General features: G+C 37.1%; 1 protein-coding gene across 1 annotated transcript in view; it reads left to right on the top strand.

The window, feature by feature from the left end:
* Positions 1-21,396, top strand: part of ANO2 (anoctamin 2) — a 160,916-nt gene that overhangs the window by 99,061 nt on the left and 40,459 nt on the right. Inside the window, exons 16-17 of the mRNA XM_042889949.1 lie at positions 14,810-14,874; positions 18,774-18,975. Of these exons, the coding sequence (XP_042745883.1) occupies positions 14,810-14,874; positions 18,774-18,975 (267 nt within the window). The remainder of the gene's footprint in view (positions 1-14,809; positions 14,875-18,773; positions 18,976-21,396) is intronic.

Raw genomic sequence — 21,396 nt, 5'->3', positions numbered from 1 at the left:
ATCATCTAGTCCAACCATCTATCTTTATTTATGATCTGGATGAGGGGATTGAGTACCTTCAGAAAGTTTGCAGATGAAACTTGCAGATCAAATTCCTATCAAGTTGGTAGGGAGTGTTGATCTGTGCGAGGGTAGGAAGGCCCTTCAGAGAGGTTTGGATAGGCTGGATCGATAGGCTGAGGCCAAAGGCTTCAACAAGACCAAGTGCTGGTCCTTAAACTTCGGTCACAGCAACCCCAGACTTCACCTGTGCAACTGGAAGGGGTGGATCCTAGCTCCACCTCTCTTAGACCTCACTTAAGTGTTGACTGCCTTAAGGGTTGACTGGATAAAGAGCTCTGATTAGAGATCTTTTCTGCAAGCCTAGATCTTTGAAGACGGGTGAACACTTTTCCTTTGTAACACCATTCTATCTGCACTAGTCCCTTTGCTGTTATGCTCCTCTATCACCTTTCCACTGTGTTGATCTTTTTGATTGTAACTTAACTGCATAATACAGTGGGTATTATTATTATTACAATAACAATTATAGTAATTGGCTGACAAAATGATCTCAAAGGGTTATATTAAATGGGATTATATTGGCTGGTGGCCTTTCACAACTGGGATTCCCCAGGGTTCAATTTTGGAGGCAATTATCTTCAATTTTATAAAATTAATGCATATCTTGTGTCAGGTTGAATGTTAGAAAAACATTCTTCTCTGAGAATGTGGTTGGGCATTGGAACATGTTCCCTAGTACAGTGATTGCAGTAGCAAGTAGGCTGCAGTTTGAGAAGTTTTTGGACATCGGTCTTGGCAAACAGTTTGAATTTTGAGTGGTCCTGTGTGTGGACCTAACAGTCCTTTTGTGTTCCTTCTAACTCTGGATATTCTATGCTTCTATGAATTTGGATATGATAAATACGTACAAGATCTTTTTTTACTGTAGCATGAAGTTGACTTTTTAATGTGTTTCTCACACTTCTCTATACAAATACAGACAAATTCTCTGGGGTGGTACAGAGGCTACAGCTTTATTCTTACTGATTAACATTTTCTGAGAAAATATGACTATTTGCAAAAGCTGGATTTTTGCTCAGTATGTTGGTACTGTATGTACATAATTCTGGGAGAAAGCTTTTAGTTTTCCACAACTTCTTCTTTCTCACTTTATCATACATTCTTTTCAGCCAAACAAACATCATGAAACAACTGATACATTTGAACAGCATTACCTAATGCCTCATATTTTCGTCCAGATAAAACTATTAAAATTAATGCTGCTTAGGGCCATGCTATATCCACCTTTGTAAGATCTTGTCAGAGGCAAGAAAGTATTCCACAAATCTGCAAGGAATGCAAGGATATGGTACTACATCAGTGAGATCTGACCAGGGTTTCACACAGGAGACTTTAGTTTTCAACTCATTTCCTCTTCTCATCTTGAACTACTTGTTTCACCAGCAGCTGTTGATTAGGTGGAATGCATTCAACGCAGTACACAATAAAGCACTGACAGTAATTATTTCAAACCTTATTTGCAGGATCAGATAAACTAAAATACTTTATTGTATGTTCAATGCCAGTGGGTAGGTACTATGTGGAAGCTTCCATTACCAGTTAAAGTTTTTTCCATAGCACTTTATGGCATGAATAAGTATTAACAGAAGGGTTAATGCTACAACATTTCCCTTCTACAGACATCTGTTGTTTCTGTGTTGGAAGAACAATAAGAACAGATATTTTCCAAAAAATATTAGAACTGAAGCCCAACGACACTGGAAAATGTGGCTTAATTTATAAATATATATTTATTTAAGTTTTGATTTTAGTGAAATGTCTTAGTTCAACTTAGTTCAACTTCTAGAGAATAAGGAGTTTCCAAATTCTGTTATTAAATGTATTTTTAAAAGTTTTGTAAAGAATTGAATAATTGGACCATTGGACTTATGGTTCATGGTAATTAAAAACACTTGAAAACAAACATTTTAACTTTAAATTCTAATTTGGGTCATATCTCCCTTTATTTCTTTTTCCTGAAATATTATGTTTTTCACTGGAGAAAGCAAAAGTAATATGTTGCTATTCTTAACCTTGAAGTGCCTGTGATGTCTAGCTTTTTATTTGCACCACTTCAGAACAAATCTACTGACTACTTTTTTTAGACTAAAATTAACGCCTTCGTCTTTCTTCTTTGTTCTTTATACCACTATGAGCTTAACTGAGAAGAAAGGTAGTAGTCATGATACGATCACAAATTTATTCTAACAGACTTTGGAAGCAAACCAAACATTTTATAAAAACACAAGTGAAAATACCATCCCTATCTGTGAGAGATTCCAGCCTAAGATGAATACTTGACGAGAGCTGATGAATAACATGGCAATGTGAAGAGGCGAGTGAGAATAAATAGAAGTAGAATGACTGTGTCAGTGAAATTAGTGGTTCTGTGGACAAAGTAATGTGAACACATCCAGGGATAGTGACTCAACCACCTCCCTGGGGAGCCTAGTCCAATGCTTAATAACCCTTTCTGTAAAGAAGTGTCTCCTGATATCCAACATAAACTTACCTGGCACAGCTTAAGGCCGTTTCCCCTTGTCCTGTCACCAGTGAGAAGAAACAAACTCCCATCTTGCTGCAAGCACTTTTCAGATATTGGAAGAGAGCAATAAGGTCTCCCCTCAGCCTCCTCTTCTCCATACTGAACAGGCCCAGTTCCTTCAGTCTCTCCTCGTAGGGCATATTCTCCAAGCCCTTTACAAGCCTTGATGCCCTACTTTGGACCTGCTCCAAGGCACATCAGTGGCCTTTCTGTACTGAGGTGGCCAAAACTGAACACAGTACTTGAGGTGAGGCCTCACCAATGCCCAGTACAGGGTCAGGATTACTTCCCTAGTCCTACTCACCACACCATTCTTGATACAAGCCGGGATGCCCTTGGCCTTTCTGGCACCTGGGCACATTGCTGACTCTTATTCAGCTGACTGTCCATCAGTACACCAAGGTACCTTTCCATCAAGCAACTTTCTAACCACTTTTCCTCAAGCCTGTAGGGTTGCCTCGGGTTTGGTTGTGACCAAAATGCAGGACCCAACACTTGGACCTATTGAAACTCATACAGTTAACTTTGGCCCATTGATGCAGTCTATCCAGGTCCCTCTGCAGTGCCTTTTTCCCCTCAGGCAGATCAACACTTCTTCCCAACTTGGTGTTGTCTGCAAACTTACTGAAGGTGCACTCAATCCCTTCATCAAGATCATTAATAAAGATGTTGAATAGTACTGAGCCCTGGAGGACACCGTTTGTGACCAGTGCCAACTAGATTTAACTCCATTGACCACAATTCTTTGGGCCTGGCCATCCAGCCAGTGTTTCACCCAGCAGAGTATATGCCCATCCAAACCATGGAAAGCTATCTCCTCCATGAGGATGTTGTGGGGGACAGTGTCAAAGGCTTTACTGAAGTCCAGGTAGACCACATTGATAGCCTTACCTTCATTCACTAAGCAGGTCACCTTGTCATAGAATGAAATCAGGTTTGTCAAACCGGATGTACTATTCATAAACCCATGCTGACTGGGCTGATCCCTTGGTTGACCTTTAGTTGGTCCATGATGGCTCCTGAGATTATCTGTTCCATAACCTTCCCCAACACCAAGATGACACTTATAGGTCTGTAGCTACCAGGATCATCTTTCTGGCTGTTTTTGAAGATGGGTGTTACATTTACTCTAGTTCACTGGGACATCCCTGGTTTGCCAGGACTGACGAAGAGTGATGGAGAGTGGTTCGGCAACCACATCTGCCGGCTCCCTCAGCACTCTAGGGTGCAATCTACCTGTTCTCATGGACTTGTGAGCATCCAGCTTTTGGAGCAGGTCCAAAACCATCTCATAGTGGATCATGCAGGGCCTATTCTGTTCCCCAGCCCTATCTAGCGGTGCAAGGGGCTGTGTGCCCTGGAAGGAACTAGTCTTACTATTAAAGACTAAGGAAGGCATTATGTACCTCAGCCTTATCCTGATCTTTGGTAACTGTGTTGCCCTTAGAGTCCAACAAGGGATGGAGATTCCCCCTTGCCCTCTTCTTGCTGTTGATGTACTTACAGAAAATCAGAAATATAGAAATATTTTGTATATATGCATGAAACTGGCATGTAGTATCCAGACAAAGATACAAAATGATGTAGTTAGACATTGCCTACATAGCAATGTTACATTTTTCTATGCTCTGTAGCAGGATCTCTGAGTCTTCTGCACAGGCCAGTGATGCCCCAGGATGCAAAATATACATCAGATTAAAACTGCAGAAAGTGAATAGCAAAAAAATGCTGCATGAGAGTCTTGAAAGGGCCACTGCCTCCCTTTCAGCCTTGCCTCTATTGGGAGATGCATTTCTCCTAAATATTTCTGTCTCCATTCCCAGTTTATGAATGTTCCAATTTATGAATAAGATCTTGTTCACTTTCTGTGACAACACTGAAAGTTCAGAACATCTGCAGCTTGGCATGGGAACTTTGAGAAAGTGTCTGAAGGGAAAAAGGATCATCCTAAACTGCCTTATTAGATTCAAGACTTCCCAGAGGTCCTCTCAGTGGCAAGACTTCAGAATTATTATATTAAGTATAGGACAAACAGCTTACTGATCTTTGTCTAGATACTACATGCCAGTTTCATACATAGATGGCAACTGCTTCCAGACTACAGAAATTTACTTTGTTGATATACCTACTCTATTTTTGTCAATTTTGAAGACTATTGATAAACAGTGAATACTTAACAATACAGTTGTAAACCTACTGTTCATGTTTTTACAGTATTTTTCTGGTAATGTTCTAAATATCTTCTGTTTTCATAAATTAGTTCTTGTAAAGCCATATGTTAAACTGTCATTGTAGAGAGAGAAAAAAAAAAAAAGTTGTCAGTTCTCTCTCAAACCATATGTAAATACCTAGAAGTTGGTTTTAAACATTGATGTGAAGACTAAGCATCTTAATGCTGTTTATACAATAATGATCACTAAATGCTACAATCATAGAAAGCACCGGAAACATTAAGATGACTATCAAAGACAATGTATGCATTAAATATAGTGCATCAAGGAAACGTTTCTATTTCTGAATAAACTACAGTGAATTAAATTAAACAAGTTTAGCCTTACAAACTTAAATTACATTGGTAGCAGACCTCTGGCTTTTTGTCATTATTTATAAGTGAATGAAACAACTTGAAATACTTCTCTGAAATTAGCCCAAGGAACAATGATTTCTTATATTTGAAATTAATGTAGAATTTTCAGTAGCACTGCTGTATAGGAATGCAATTCTGAGGTCTTCTCACCCTAGCTATCATATCCAATAGCTAATATGTCTCTCCTAGCATAGCCTAGGTATGTGCTATTGCTGCAGAAAGAAAATCAGAAAGAGAGCTTGTTAGAATGTTGCAGATTATCTTTGAGAAGAACTAGAATGATTAGGTGTATATCTACATTCCCTAACTTGGAGTAGAAGGCTGATAAAATGTTTTTTTTTTTATGTATGAACTATTGCTCATACCTTAGTCTTCAATTTAAAAAAAAAAAAAAAAGAGTGTGTTTTTTTCATGTACTCGTACGCATATGATATGTATGCATACGCCAACATGCATGCACTTATCTACATGTATGTCTGTGTCTATTTATATATGTATACACACAACTTGGCATTTTTGAGAATGTTCAGAAGAAAGTTTTTAAGTTGGACAAGTACTAGACCCTTTTAAAATTATCTTGTCCTTCATTCTGCCAGTTTCTCTGCAGTACTGACAGAGAAGAGGCTGGTATGTATCTTTCACCAGGCTTTTTTGTGCTCTATGACCATCATCTAGCACAGTAACCATTGCATCATATGCCTGTTATTGTGAAAGGGATATAAGTATCTTGAGGCAAAGGACCTTGGCTGCTCAGACATACTTCTCCATTTCAAGGCAAGTTTGTAGCCTGTAGAAGAATTGTTTCCAATCGTAAGGCAGGGGACAAAACACAGCTATGTTCTTGGCTAATTTATTCTGTTCTGACTGAGTGGCTGAAGCTAGAATAAAAACCAAGAGGTGCCATGGTCACCATCTGTAAGAACCTACAGCCCAACCAGAAATCTGCTAGTAGTTTTTCTTAGCCAAGTTGCAGCTAAATACCAAGACTGGAAGATGAAAATCGGCAAATTCAGCCTGGAAATAAGCCACGCATTTTCAACAGCAAGGGTAATCGATATTGTTAGGACCTAATGAGGCTTGTGACTTCATCATAGAAAAACTTAATTTGTGATTAGAAGTTTTTCTAATAAGAATATTAGTTAAACCAGATTTTATTATCCTTATAGCAAAAAAAAAAAAAAAAAAAAAAAAAAAAAAAGGGTACAGGTACAGGCATTGGCATATGGTCAGAGTAGCAGCACTTTTATCTTTCCTCTTAGACAATCTAGGGGCCTTAGTACAGACTTGCTCAAATTCCTGGAACAGTCCCAGGAATTTGCTAAAACAGTTTTCTACCTGTAGTTGTCACTGTGGACCACTGTAAGATTCCAGAAATGTTCATGTGTCTTATTTGTACCTCCTTTTCTAAGATCATCCTGGTATACACTGTCTTCAAAAACTGCCTGCACTGCAGGTTCCTTCTGGCTCTTAGCTTCTTCTACCCTCTCAATAGCTCTAAAGTATCCATTTCTCCTTGCCTTCGTCTTATGCCATGCTTAAAGTAAAATTACAGTGACACTTTATTTCAAAACAAGCTCATTTCATTCCTTGTTTAAGCCTGTAATAGACATGTAATTTTTGATGTGTTATTTTAATGCGGATGTATCCTGTATAGGATGCCACTGTTCTTACTATTGGATGTTTATTTTGACATCAAGTTTTTTGCACATTTTAAAGCTTTTATTTCTGCTCAGAAAAATATAGATATAAAAATGGCATTAACTCGTTTGATATTTTTTGTATGTATTTACAGATGAACTTCTGCACTTTGTTATTGGAAATATAATTCTACAGCTTTTTACTGTTGGTTGCTGTGCAAAATCTTAGGAAGTCAAGAGAAAGAGGTCCTGGATTCTATTCTTTCCTGATCATCTTTTACTATATTCCAGTCAATTACTGCAGTTCTATGTCTTGGTTTGGCCAGGTTTGACCTAGTTCAATGACAAGGAGGTGAAGGGACCCACAGACCCATACTCTGGGAAAAGGCATATGGGGGAGGAAAAGGTAGGGAGACGGGCCTGGAAAAATGATAATGGCAGCAATTAGTTAAGGAAAAACTTAAAAATAGTAGTAGAATGCGAGATAATAAAATATAATTCAATTTGACTATAATTGAAGCTAATAAATCAAATGAAATCAAGAGTTTCTGAAATCAAAGTTACATTAGTATAGTAACTAATGCTGTAGGCAAAACAGCAGAGGAGCAAAGAAAGTAGAAGAAAGTCTTGTGACTCCCGGACAGTTTTATCTTTCCCTCTGAATGAAAAACAGAAATGGAAAAACTGAGTCTTCTGGGAGTTGTAGTTCATTCTTTTCTTCTGAGTCCAGGAGACCGGAAATATCAACAATCCAAGAAACTGCAGCATTAACTGTTTAACTCCCAGTACACTGCATGATGTTATAATGTGGAATTCCAATTAAACAAACAAACAAACAAACAGAACCTTGACATATGTAAAACCCAGTGATGTCATTCAGGTTGTTCATGTGCAAATGAGTCAACAGCCTGAACTGCAAAACTAGAGTTACAAGCCAGGAAACGTAAGAAATAAAAGGTGTTGTTTACTCCTTGAGAGCAGATTAAGCTGGCATTATTGATGGTTACAAACACCTCCTTTGAGATGTTCTCTTGTGGGAAAATACAAATATAAATAAATAACTGTAATACTTGTGATCTGAGCGAACTGGCTGTAATTTAATTCATGGAGAAACAGAACTTTCACAGAGCTGCTTGGTGCTGTCCAAGTGTGGTATATTTCCATGCTTCCACATCTAAAAGCCTCATGTGAAGATGCAGGTGCACTGTGCAGATGTGCTGGACCTTTATCAAGTTAGGTAACATATAATGTTATAAACAAAAAATGAACCATCCAGCAAAAAACCTGATCATGGGTGTCCAACATTCTGGCTTGCCTGTGCCACACTGAGAAATTGTCTCGGTTGCTCCAAAAGTATAGCCTCCTATTTATTTCAGTGGAAATTTAAACAGATACAAAGAATACAACAATAGTTGATATACCAAATTCTCAGCTACGAAACAATATTTTTCAACACGGTCACCATAATTAGCTCTACTTTTCCATTAGTGATGAACAAGCTTTTTTTTTTTTTTTTTTTTTTTTTTTTTTACTGTTCACAAGACTGTGTTTAGCCAGCTTATCAAAATGAATAAACTTATTTGCTGTAACTTGAGCCTGCACTGCACTGTGTCCCATGCTCTGCTTTTAGTGCAGACAGGCTTAATAGAGAGCCCATGTTGGTTGTTACCAAGTTGCGCCAGGGCTGAGCCAGGCTACTCAGTGGGGTAGAGCCACCATCATGACGAAACAAAGCAGAGGTCTGGCTGCAGTGTGATCTGTGCCAGGATGCATATAGCCCTTGGGCATCAGGTTGGGTGTGCCTAGCCTAGACAGAGTTTTGGTTTAGTTTTACTATCTTTTCTGATTTTTTTTGCATTATGTTTTTAAAATTTTAATGGGAAGAAAAAAAATCCAGAAACATCACATTAAATCATTAAATACATGACTACATCCAAAACAGCTACATACTCAATATTTTTTCTTCTAATTCAACTGTGAAAATAAAATTGTGTTCAAAGAATTTAAAAATGATCTATTATCTTGTCTTGTTTGCCACAGAAACATAATCTCTGTTGAGAACTTTTCTGTCTTCAAGTAAAAATTTCCATGAAATGTAGTTTCCTCTGGGGAGCATGCCACAGCATGACATATCTGCCACTGAGACTGTTATTCAGATGATCAGTGTTAGTCTACTATGTCAGTAATTGTATACATTTCTTGAACTGCTCCAAACAGATTCCTTACCTATCTGGATGAGTTTTCATTAATGTCCCAGAAAGCTTTCCTACCTCTAAAATCCAAGAAATGTTCAATAATGAATAAATAATTCATATATATATGATGTTCAATAATTGATTAAAATGAGATGAGTTTCCTAAGAAATCTATTGACAAATTCCACTAATTTAGAACAAAACACAGTTATTATCTGCAATGTTCAACCATAACACTTTCCAGACAAGATATTCTTGAAAACTCACAGTACAGCCTTATAACGGCTAGATGGCACTACTGACAGTGAATTGAGTGTGATGTGAAATACCAAGTGAAGTTTTAGATTTGAATTTCTTACCAAGAGCCTTAACAGAAAATAACATTTTCTGTTAGCATTTAAAAACTATATTGATAAAAAATTTCAAAATTTGGTACTTAAATTATTGCCATCCATGCTAAGTAACAATATTTTCATCCACTTTTTTCTGACTTCTGATATGTTAATTTTTCCCTTTGGCTTGGTATTATAGAGAATGGCAAACTCATAGCAAAGTCACATAAGGTTAAAGAAAGCACATCCAATAGAGAGAAAGCTGACCAGATGGTATTCTGACCTTTTCCTTCCTCTATCCAGATGTTCTTTTCCTTGCATGGTCTCCCTTCTTCTGTCAAAACCTTTGTGTCCTCCATTACAAGAAGCTGGGGAAATACTTTCCGTGATTTTCATTCCACTGAGTTCTCTTCAACCTTCATTTTCTTGCTCAGTATTGCAAACTAAATATAATGTGCTGGGCAATTGGTGTCAGGGCATTGAGGCACTCTGAGATGAGACTGGGGATATTCACCTGTGCTGAACATGGTCAGTTCCAACATCTTCATTAGCCCTATAATAGGGGACACCAGCAAAGCTCTCTGTGACTCTGGAAGAATGTATTTAGGAAAGAAAAAATTGCCACAGAGGCAGAGAGGAGGGAGGGAAAACATGAGAAAAAGGCCTTGAAAAGCAAAGGGAGAGAAGAAAGAGGAGAAAAAGGTGCTCCGGCCAAAGGTGCAGAGATTTCTCTGGGATCTATAAGGGACAGTGGTCCCATTATTAAATACCCTTGTAAGATGGCTGAATTCTTGTATAAACTAGAACAAACTTTTTTTTTGACAGCTGAGGAAGGAGTAATAGCAGTATCCTCTGTAGCAGGGCTGCTCCTACAATTAATGTATATAGTTCCTCTGACGAAGGATTGAAAGATGAAAATAAGCTTTTAGAAGCCCATAACAGACAACTAGAAAATAAAAGTTCTTATTCTGGGAACCTAGACCAGCAGGGTTGTCATATGAGGAGTAGCCCCCTGCCCACACCACATTACATGTGACAGTGTGCCTGCACATAGCTGCCAAACCTAGGGATTTATTACAATGATTTAAAAAGAAACCACGAGAGAGCATACTAGCTTGCCTCTTAAGATTACGGGACATGAGTGGCTGAAAGTGTGGTTATTAATGGACACAAGATTTCTAAACTTGCATCAATTATCATGCATTTGGCCCACATGTGACTGTGATGCATAATGAGGAAAATCATTCTCTGATTCAATGGATAATAGCTGCACATAGGATCATGCAGCCAAATAAAAGCAGTGTCCCAGTAAAAACTCGTCCGTGGACTTCAATGGAGGAAAATCAAAATTATATCATAGAACTGGGAATGAAGGAGGCAATCCATGGTGATGCTTTTGAGAGTCCAGACCTGGTTAGTTTCTCAGCCTGGATGGAGGACCTTATCTTACAATAAGCTCCTCCCTACAAATATGTCATACTTGTGTCCATACTAAACCCTTTAGTAGCCTTGGAGGCTGATATCCAACAAGCCACCAAGTTGGTGGCTGATATAGAAGAAACAGAGTGCCCTAGGACCAGGTGCAATATCTGCAAATGGGAAGGGGCAGAGATTCTCCCTATAAAAGTACTAAAAGTAGGAGACCCGCCCCACAGACTTCTTGACTGGGACCTCTATGGGTATCCTGAAAACAGAATTTTACTGATCTAATCTGGGCTGGGGTTCAATTTGCAAAAACTGATCACCAGCCCAATCATGCTCTCCTCCAGCTATGAAGGCAGCTGGAGGAAAATAAAAAGTTTCAAAATATCCCCAAAAAAGTAGGGGTAAGAAATACTGAAAAAATACCAATGAGGACATGGAACTTGGAAGATTTCATAGATCCTAACAAAAGGAAAAAGCCTCCTCAAGTGACCTGGGCCACTATGTCTGAGCCAACTGAGAAAAAAGAATTGTTGATTCTGAAGTTACTTGCATGACAGAGGATGCCAGCTCCCTTGAACCTAAGGACTCCAGAAGAGACCAAAGGCCCTATATTGAACTATTTTTTTTGGTCCTGGAAGAACATACAGTGAGTTATGGCGTTAGTAGACACAGCGCAGAAACCTCAATTATTTATGGTGATCCAACTAAATTCCATGGAGGTAATGTGATGATTGGTGTGTCTGGGGGACAGACCAGTCTTGTAACCTAGACATGGCTGAAGCTGGGGGTTGGGCATCTACCACCATGGGAGTATAAGTTGTCTATTCCCCCAGTTCTGGTGTACTTACTGGGCATAGATACACTATGGAGTCTCTCTCTCCAGATGACTGTGGGAGAGTTCAGACTAAGAAAGAGATGCATTAGTATCTGGGCAGTGCAGTTGATATTCAGAGACCATGTGAAGCACAAGCCTATTCACCTCAGGTCCATACTGGATTACTAATACTAAACAATATAGGCTCTCAGGGAAGCAGGAGAGAAATCTCCAGAGCGGTGCGGGAGCTAGAAAAAGTAGGATTGATAAGACCTGCACATAGCCTGTATAATTCCCTCATATAGCTAGTATGAAAGTCAGACAACATGTGGAGAATGACAGTGGATTACAAAGAATTAAATAAAGTCATGCTGCCCATTCATGCAGCCATCCTCAATATTGCCTCCCTGATGGATACACTGAGTAGGGAAATAGAAACCTACCATTGTGTCCTAGACTTGGGAAATGCATTCTTCAGTATTTCCATCCATGAAGAATTGCAACACCAATTTGCATCGATGTGGGGAGGCAGGCAGTGGACCTTTCAGGTCCTGCTGCAAGGGTATGTGCACTCACCTACTTATCATCATAACTTAGTGGCACATGACCTAGCAGACTGGAATAATCCCAATAACCTCAAACTGTACCACTATCTTGATGATCTCATGTTGACGTCTGGAGGCATTAGGAAAGGCAGTAGGTTCATTGATTACTCATCTACAAGAGAAAGGGTGGGCTATAAACCCACAGAAGGTGCAAAGACCAGGCCTGTTGGTGAAATTCCTGGGTGTAGTTTGGTCAGGGAAGACCAAAGCACTACCCACTGAGATAATAGGCAAGGTCCAAGTGCTCACAGTCCTGACTGCACCAAGCCAGCTTCAAGAGTTTTGGGGTATACTGGGATACTGGCATTACTTTATATTCCACTTAATGCAGCTGCTGAGGCCTTTATATCTATTCACAAAGAAAGATAAAAAACAGGACTGGGAGAGAATAGAACAAGAGGCATTCCAGCAAGCAAAACTAGCAAAACTGTTAAACTAGCCTAGGCTCTTTGGTGATTTTCCTCCTCTGCTCTACCCTTGTGAGGCCCCATCTGGAGAACTACATCCAGGTCTGGTGTCCCAGCACAGGAAAAATGTCAAGCTTTTGGAGAAAGCCCAGAGGAGAGCTACAGAGATAACCAGAGGGTTGGAGCACCTCTCCGATGATGACAGGCTGAAGGAGCAGTGCTTGTTCAGTCTGGAGAAGAGAAGGCTTTGGGGTGATCTCATTATGGCCTTCTAAAATTAAAAAGGGAGATTAGTTTATAAATAGGAGGGAAATAAATATTTTACGCAGATAAATAGTAGTAGGAAAAAGGGGAATGGTTTAAAACAAAGGGAGGGAAGATTTGGGTTAGATGTCAGGGGAAAGTTTTTCACTGAGAGGTGAGTGGAGATGTGCTGAAACACATTGGCTAGAGGGATTGTGGATGCCCTATCCCTGAAGGTGTTCAAGGCCATGTTGGATGAGGGCCTGGTATATTAGTTCCAGTTGAAAGAAAGATGTTTTCTTCAGAGTGTCTGATATGATGCCAGGTGTTTTGATTCTATGAGAAAAACAATGCTGATGTTTATTGTTACTGCTAAGCAGTGTTGTACAGAACCAAGGCCACTCTCAGCAAAGGGCCTAAGAAGCTGGGAGGGAACAGCACTGGGATAGCTGACTTAACTGTCCAAATACACATTGTGTACCATAAAATATCATGCAGAAGTTTTGAAAGGGGTGGGAATTCATCTTGCTCTCTTCCATTGCTTCAGGGGCTAGCTGGGCACTGATTGGGGTGGTGACCAATTGCTTCTGCATTATTTATTGTGTGCATTCATAAATATATATGTACAGTCATAACTATTATCCTTTTTCTTTTCTCTATTTTAATAGAGATAAATTATATTTTAATATATTATATTATTAATATGCATTATATATATTATATTATATTGTATAAATAAATATAATATATAATAAATTATATAATATAATATAATATATATTATATTAATATATTATATTTTAATAAATAGTTTTATCTCAACCCATGAGTTCTACTCTGTTTTTATCAATTATCTCTCCCATCCCACTGGGATTCTATGCTCCTATGATCATGTCTTCAGTCTAATTCTACATCTCAGAAAATTCTCTAAAGTGATTAGAGTATATATTCTATTCCTGCTTGTACTTTAGGAAAGGTTTTTATGAAGTTGTTATAGTTCTCTATTTTAATTTTTATATAGGTAAATCATATCTTGAAAATGGTTTATTTGAAAATATTAAGCTCAGTTCTTATCCAATACAAATTCATTTAAATTCCAAACAAAATCTGGGCTAACTCCAGTGTAAATGAAATACTCATCCATGGGATTGCAATGGTGCTTCATTGAAATACAAACAGCAATGGGCTCAGAATCTTTAGTTAACTTGTTAAGTTTTAGTTTATCTTAAAGTAACTACCTTATTATTTTATATAGGAGATAGGATTCTCTCCTCTTAAATCTATTTTCATACCTCTTCTTAGATGAGATGGACTTGAGTTTGGGAAAAGTAAAAGTATACAATATTTTACTGATCACAGTTACTTTAAATTATTCAATAATGAGGGAGAAGAAGAAAACAAAGTTGGCTGCAAAAGTTAAAGAGGGTGTTTGCCTTTGTAATTCCTCTGTTCTATAATCCAAGTACTCAAAGAATGATTAGGATATCACTGCAAGAATTAATTTACAGGCCACATATAGTTAATAAAGCCATTAGACAGAAAATCTGGGTCCAGTGATAGCATTTTTTTCATGATTTCTCCTGAAGTTTTGCAAGAAGCAATTTAAAACGAATGATTGAACCTTACTCTGACTGAAAGTAAATTAAAGTGAATTTTAGGTTCTAATCCTGACATGATGAAATGTGGATATACCTGGTTGCATTTTTTTGCAAATATTATAACCTAGTTACACGTTTTTTCCTGATTTCTCAAGTATTTTCTGTATAGTCTTTCTTAAACTTTTACCATGTTTCTTCCTCAATGTAATGTCTGCTTTAAAATATCAGACTAAATTTTTCTAAGTCTTATAATCAACTTCAGTTCTAGAACAGGAGAAGGGAAAGTAAGAACGTTATTCACTGATAGATCTTATGGACTTTAATATTTTCTTTTCCACAGTTCCATAATGGCTATTTTTTTTTGTCACAGGATGGAGAAGACAAATTGACTTGGAATGATCGTATGCCTGGATATGCAGCAAATTTTGGATTGATTTTATTTATGGTAATATAATCTATTTCTCCAAACTTATTAGGTGTGAGGAACTTAGTGATGAGTATCTTGGATGGAAACCTGATTAATACTCTCAAAGATGCTAAAATATACAGATAGCTAGGGTAATGACCTACAGTTGATGAGAAATACATGTCCTACGAGGAAGATTCATAGAGCTTAAAATATGTCTTCAGCTTTATCCACTTTTTTGTTTTTGTGAAATTAATCCATCAATATGGTTTGATTGAAGTGGTTGCAATCCTTACTGAGTTCTTAAGATGCTTGTCTTTTTTTTTTTTTTAATGAAATTTTGCTCTTCCTGTGCTTCATCCTTGAAAATAGTTGTTTGTGAATATTGCTGATAAGTGATGACATAAATGAAGTGCAATTGAGAATCAAGGGATATTTTTCTCTAGTAAGATAGTCCTCATAAAAGTCTAGTAAAGAGACATGATCAAATTTTGAGTTGAATATTTGTTTGTAACTACACATTCCATTTAAAGATTCACAGGTAATATATTTATGTGACTGAAAATGGAGTTGCAAATATATGAAAAAATGGATGTATTTTTTCAGCATTCTTGAAACCTGTTCTGTATCATAATGGAAAGTAAGGCTGATTATTTTTTACTGTTCATAGTGCTATGTTTAGTCAGATTATGAAAATGCTTGAAGTTATTTGCCATAACTTGAGTTACCACCACACTGTGACCTCCATGTGTCCTGGTTTCAGCTTGTACAGTGCTGATCATGCATCAGTGTTTGGTTGTTGCTGATCTGTCAGTGTTGCTGACAAATGGGGGAATGCCTTCTCTCAGTGGGGTGGAGTCACTGCCATGATGACATAGTGGCAGGGAGCTGACTACAGTACAACAGCACAGGCTGTGCTGGCCTCTTGCAGCATGCAGGCCATGGATGTTGTGTTCTGTTCTTCTCTTTCCCAAATTTATATAGTGGAGTTTCCCTGAAAATTCTAATCCCGAAAGCTGCTAGCAATTTTCTTATTGCAAGCTTTTTCTCTTTATTTCTCATTTTCAAGCAGAATCCCCTTTCAAGCAGAATGGTGTTTTTTTCTTTCCTGGCCTTTCTCTTCTTTACTAAGTGTACTGGTTTTCTTGTTCAGTTAGTCGTTACACCTGGTTTATAGTTTTATGCCACCAAATAATTCCAATGTTTCCAATTCCAGTTTTACAGGTGCTTTAAAATCTGATCAAAGCTCTTCTGTTTACGTAAAGCCTCTACCTGATTATAGAGGGCACAAGATCCAAACTTGATTAAAGCAGTGCCTTTTGAGAGGATTTTTGAAATAAGTTCACAAATCTTATTTTTGATCAATAAGATTAGTGGTAGGAGGAGGTCTAGCCCCAGTTGTCCTATACCATTTTTGCTTGTATGTCATTAGTAATAACATGTCACAATTCATAAACTTTGCACTTAGAAAGTATATGCTGCAGCAAAGATTTCTAATGTAGTTATTACATTCTCAGTATCTGCTGCAAGAGAGTAGTCTGGCATCACCTTTCTTTCTGTTACATGTGCTTGACTCAAACAGAAGTAGAAAACCAATTATTGTAATGGCAGAAGAGTCCAGTCTGTTCCTTCTTTTGAATACTACTGCCCTATTACTGCTCACATGGCATAATACTTGACTCTGGAATAGTTCCACTGGAGAACTGTTCGGACATTAAAATGTTATCTTACTTGGAGGAAGGTATCACTTTAGCCCAGAAAGTTTTGTGCCACGATGATACTTCATCCTCCAATAATATTTTGTTTAAATCTTTTGGTCAAGTTTAAGATTCTGGTATTTGTCTTCCATTAGATGAAATTTCCTCTTTCTCTGTTTAGTGATGACTATTCTTATAATGACTGTTCTTCCTGAGCTGTAAAGCTATTATTTATAAGTAGGTGCTCGTGATGGAGTTAGCTGTCTGTGGAGGTCCAGATTGCTCATTGGCTCCAGAATGATGCATACAAACTTACTTCACTGGTTTTGCTTGCCCATCACAAGAGTAAAAATGTTAAAGAAATAAAGAAATACACAGGAAAAATAGGCAGAAAAAAGAATACTTGGAAGGTGATGAAGGGGAAGGAGACTATGATCCAAAGTAAGAAAAATAAAAGCTTCAAGTGACTCTAGAGATGCAAGGTGAATTAGATTACCACAATGTAGTTTTGTTTTACTTTGTCTTATTATCAAGAATAATCTCTCCATGTGGCAATTGGTAGTGGGCAAGTTCAATGGCCAAGTTACATAGTTCTGATCTTTGTGTTCCTGTCATAGTAAGAGCTGTGCATATTGTGTACTTGCATGCTTGGCAGAAAAATCAAAAGAACAACAACAAAAAAGTCAACATAATGAAAACTAAAAGAAAAGGAAAGAAACTTTCATTCAGAATATTGTATATTGAGATTCTTATTCTTTAGACTAAGATTTGAATGAAAAATATTATCATGAAGAAAAAATTTTAAGTCATCTGTATTTAATTTAACATTAATGAATGATTCCTTTAAATAAATAAAACACAACATATTTATAAATTTAACATTTTATCACAGTTTTCTCAGAAAAACTGTTTTGAATTCTGCCTGATATCTTCACGTTTTTGTTCACTTCATAATGAATACTATTATGCAAAATTTGCCTAGCTTTTCTCTGCAACCTGTAAAAACTAGCTCTTAATCCTGTTCTGGTTCTTTTGATCTAGTACTATTCATGAGTCAGTCTTTCTCTGTATGCAGAGAATCACAGAATCATAGAATTGCTCAGGTTGGAGAAGACCTTCAAGAGCAAATCCAACTGCAGCCTAACCATACTACCCTAACAGCCCTCTGTTAAATCATGTCCCTGAGCATCACATCCAAACGGTTTTCAGACACATCCAGTGATGGTGACTCAACCACCTCCCTGGGGAGCCTATTCCCCAATTAGTGCTAAACCAATTCAGATTCAATAAAGTTTTACCGAGTTATTAAAATTAATAGATAAATTTTGCTGAACTTGTGCTTTGAACCTTGGCTCCTAGGCCCACTGAAATAATTACAATAGTCTGATCATTCATATTTAAGCAGTCTTTTTTTTCTGAGGATCTTAAGATGTTTTACATATAATAACGAATACCCACTAGAAAGGCAAAAACGGAAAGGGAAAATATATCTTCCCTCTCTTTCTTGATATGACTATGAATATTGGCTATTTTTTAATTGTTATTGTTTTAAATTGATCTTTTCTTGTGGGTTTTGGAGATTTTCTTCAACTGGTACAACACAGGCTTGTGAAAATCAAATTCTTCTTGTGAGAATTCGACTTTTAGTCGAAGTGCTAAATTTTCTCATCTCATGGGTCAGAGTCAGCCCCTGAAGAATCTCAGGATAACAGCTGATTTTTAGGACAGAAATGTGAGATGAATCTCTAACTGTGTTTTATCTTAAAAATAATAGTAGGGGAAATATATGTTTTAATTTGTAGCAATAGAATTGCTATCATAAAGTAGCACTTCTGCAGGACCTCCTTCCCTGGCTTCACATATATGTAGGTCCTTCATTCCAAACCACCAGAACCTATTGGCAGGAAAAAGATTTTTTAATACTGTTAATATCTGCATTTAAACCTGAACCATCTCAGTTTCACCAGCACAGAGTGGATAATTTCTGGAGCTTTAATCTCAGAGGACATGCACTATTTTAGGAATTGTTGTGTTAGCTTATAATTCTGCATCCATTTTTTTTATTATGTCCCTATTAGTTTTGAATTCTCAAATTTTAGTTTAATTATACCTTTATTATTGTATCACTTGAAGAAATAACCACAGAGTTCTAAGTCATAGAACAAACTAAACATATAATTCAGTGCTTCTGTTTAAAAGCAAGTATCATAATTAAACTAACATCTGTATATTTCTTTACAGATTACACTGACATTTTCTGCTGTATTTGGTGTGATCGTATACCGCATTACTACATCAGCAGCTTTGTCATTCAGCACAAATGAGACAACCAGGTCAAATGTTCGAGTGACTGTGACTGCGACTGCTGTCATCATTAATCTCATTGTCATACTTATACTTGATGAAATTTATGGAGCTGTTGCCAAATGGCTGACAGAAATTGGTAAAGCTAACTCACCATATTCCTCGTAATCTAGCAGATTTACATAAATTAGCTCTGTTATAGTTTAATGAAGCTCATACAATCATTCAGGCCAAAACTGTATCCAGATTTCCAGCTTTCATATAACTGAAAAGTTACAAACTGTGCATGATCTGAGTAATTTTGTCAACTGCATCTGCCTTGACAAGAAATGGCACAGTTTTTAGGGCATGACATTGCTGTGTGGAAAGAGTAAAAAGAAAAGAAGTTGAGGCTTCTCCTACTGTCAGGTTCCAGACAAAAGCTGGGAAATCTGTTGTGTATGTGGGGCAAGTGCAGAAGGAAATCATCAGCCTTGAGAAAGTGTACAGCTCTGAATCGTGAGAGAAAGAAGAATTTCTTTCTTGCTTTCAGATAATTCTCCCTATCACTTTACATTTCTTTCTAATCTTGGTAGCTTTATTCAACTAGCATTCCTAATTAACCACAAGGTGTTTTGTTTAAGAAGGATCCAGTGAGTAAACAAACATCTATCATTACATATTACCTATGTTAGAAAATTCATTCAGTCAACTTTCTCCAGTGCATGTCTCAAATGCCAACTGTAATCAAAAATTTTTTTTTAAAGACAATTCATTAATGGTGATAAATGTTTACATTATGAACTTTCATTGTGCTGCACAGAGCAAGACATGCTTAATTTTCTTTTTACACTGCAGCTAACATAAAAACTTCTTGGGTAAGAGGAATAGCTCTTAACAACATAGGGTTCTATTGCAACACCAAACGTTGTCAGTGTTTTGGGTGAAAAATTAAGTACATCTGTTAGCACAAGAATAGTACCACTGATTGCATTCTTCATAAGATCAAAATAATTCATCTGCTTCTGTACACAGCAAAGCAAGGCAATGACACCTCTTTCTTCCAGATCATAACAGCAGAAGTGCAGATTATATCCTCATATTGTAAAGTTAACATGTTACCTTCATTAAGCACATAATGACAGACTTGATTTAGAACTCATTTGCTCACTCTGAATTTCAATAAGATTAAAAAAGGATTAGTCAAATGGAGACAAATTTAAAGCTTCTTGTGTTTGTGACTTACAAAGGCAGTAATGTATTTGGTGAGCTAAGGCCCACACCAGATGTCTGTGCTCATTCTTCACCTGGAAAGTTTCAGATACCTTTTTTTTTTTTTTTTTTTTGTTTTTTGTGTGTGTGTGTGTGTGTAACGTGCTGCACAACCATTTATTATGAGTATATTGGGTTTGTTTGGAGAATTTTCTCTCTTCCTAATGCATCTATTCCAGCTTAACCCATTTATTGCATAATAGGCTCTTTTAACTATAGGGTAAATTCTGTGCATACTTCTAATAGTAACAACATATCTGAAAGTGGGGAGGGAGTAAGGAACTGAATGAGTCTCTGGAACCATATATGGTGTGCAAATTTTTGTTCAATGGCTCATCTCATCTTTGTGAGAGTTCTGCACAAGCCAAAAGCCAGAGTTTCTCTCCCTCAGTTTAAAAACTGCAGTGCTGTTACTGGATATTCCTGTTGCCCTGAGCAGTTCTATGGATCTATCCATCTTATGGCATCATCCACAAATTTTTCAAATTGTTTGAAAACTTAATTTGGGTTTTCTATACAAATAGATAAAGGGTAGCTCATCATACCACATGCTGAGTTTTTATGAGAATATGGTTGAAAAGGTCACAACATCAGGCTGTGGGACTCATAAGCATTTTGTTATTTCTTTAGTATTCAAATAAATGTTTCTTTCTCCCTTTTTAAAAGAAATCAAATATAAATAAATAAATAAAAACTAATTGCACAAGCATAGCACTATTTTTAATGAAATTCTTAAGCTAGAGCTCTGGATTTGTCTCATCAATTCTGCTACAGAATTTCAGTTAAGAACTTAGCATAGTAAAATTATCTCCTCTCACATTAATTGAAAGCTCACAATGAGCATAGCAGTACAAAATCTAACTCAGGTATAATCTTTAAATGAATATCTCATTATAGAAAAAAGGCATAAACATATTTTTGTGAAAGAAAATCTATGTGCTTTGTTTTCATCATTCATGAATTGAAAGTATTAATGCTTTCTTCAACTCTTTAACTGATATATGCATTAATATATGAAGGTTGCTCCAAAGTAATGCCTCTTATTTTATTAGATTGGTCCATGACATCTGAGGCGGACGTTAATGGTGTGACAGCAGATTTTGAACCTCCCAACAGTATTCTGATATATATTTTGTCAATGTGTGACTGATGGCAGCAGAAAAGGGCAATTGGACAAAATGTTGGCTGACATAGAAGGGTGAAGGAAAAGTGTGCAACTGAATTCCTCCATGGAAAAAGTTGCATCCATTCACATTCAGCAGCACTTACCAACTGTTTATGAAGAGCAAACAGTGGATGTCAGCGCAGC

The sequence above is a fragment of the Lagopus leucura genome, unplaced genomic scaffold (assembly GCF_019238085.1).
Source record: "Lagopus leucura isolate 7727_CA_CO unplaced genomic scaffold, USGS_WTPT01 Super-Scaffold_100159, whole genome shotgun sequence".
In the NCBI taxonomy this organism is placed as follows: domain Eukaryota; kingdom Metazoa; phylum Chordata; class Aves; order Galliformes; family Phasianidae; genus Lagopus; species Lagopus leucura.
Note: the sequence above shows the minus strand (reverse complement) of the source record. Positions and strands in the feature narration are given on the sequence as shown.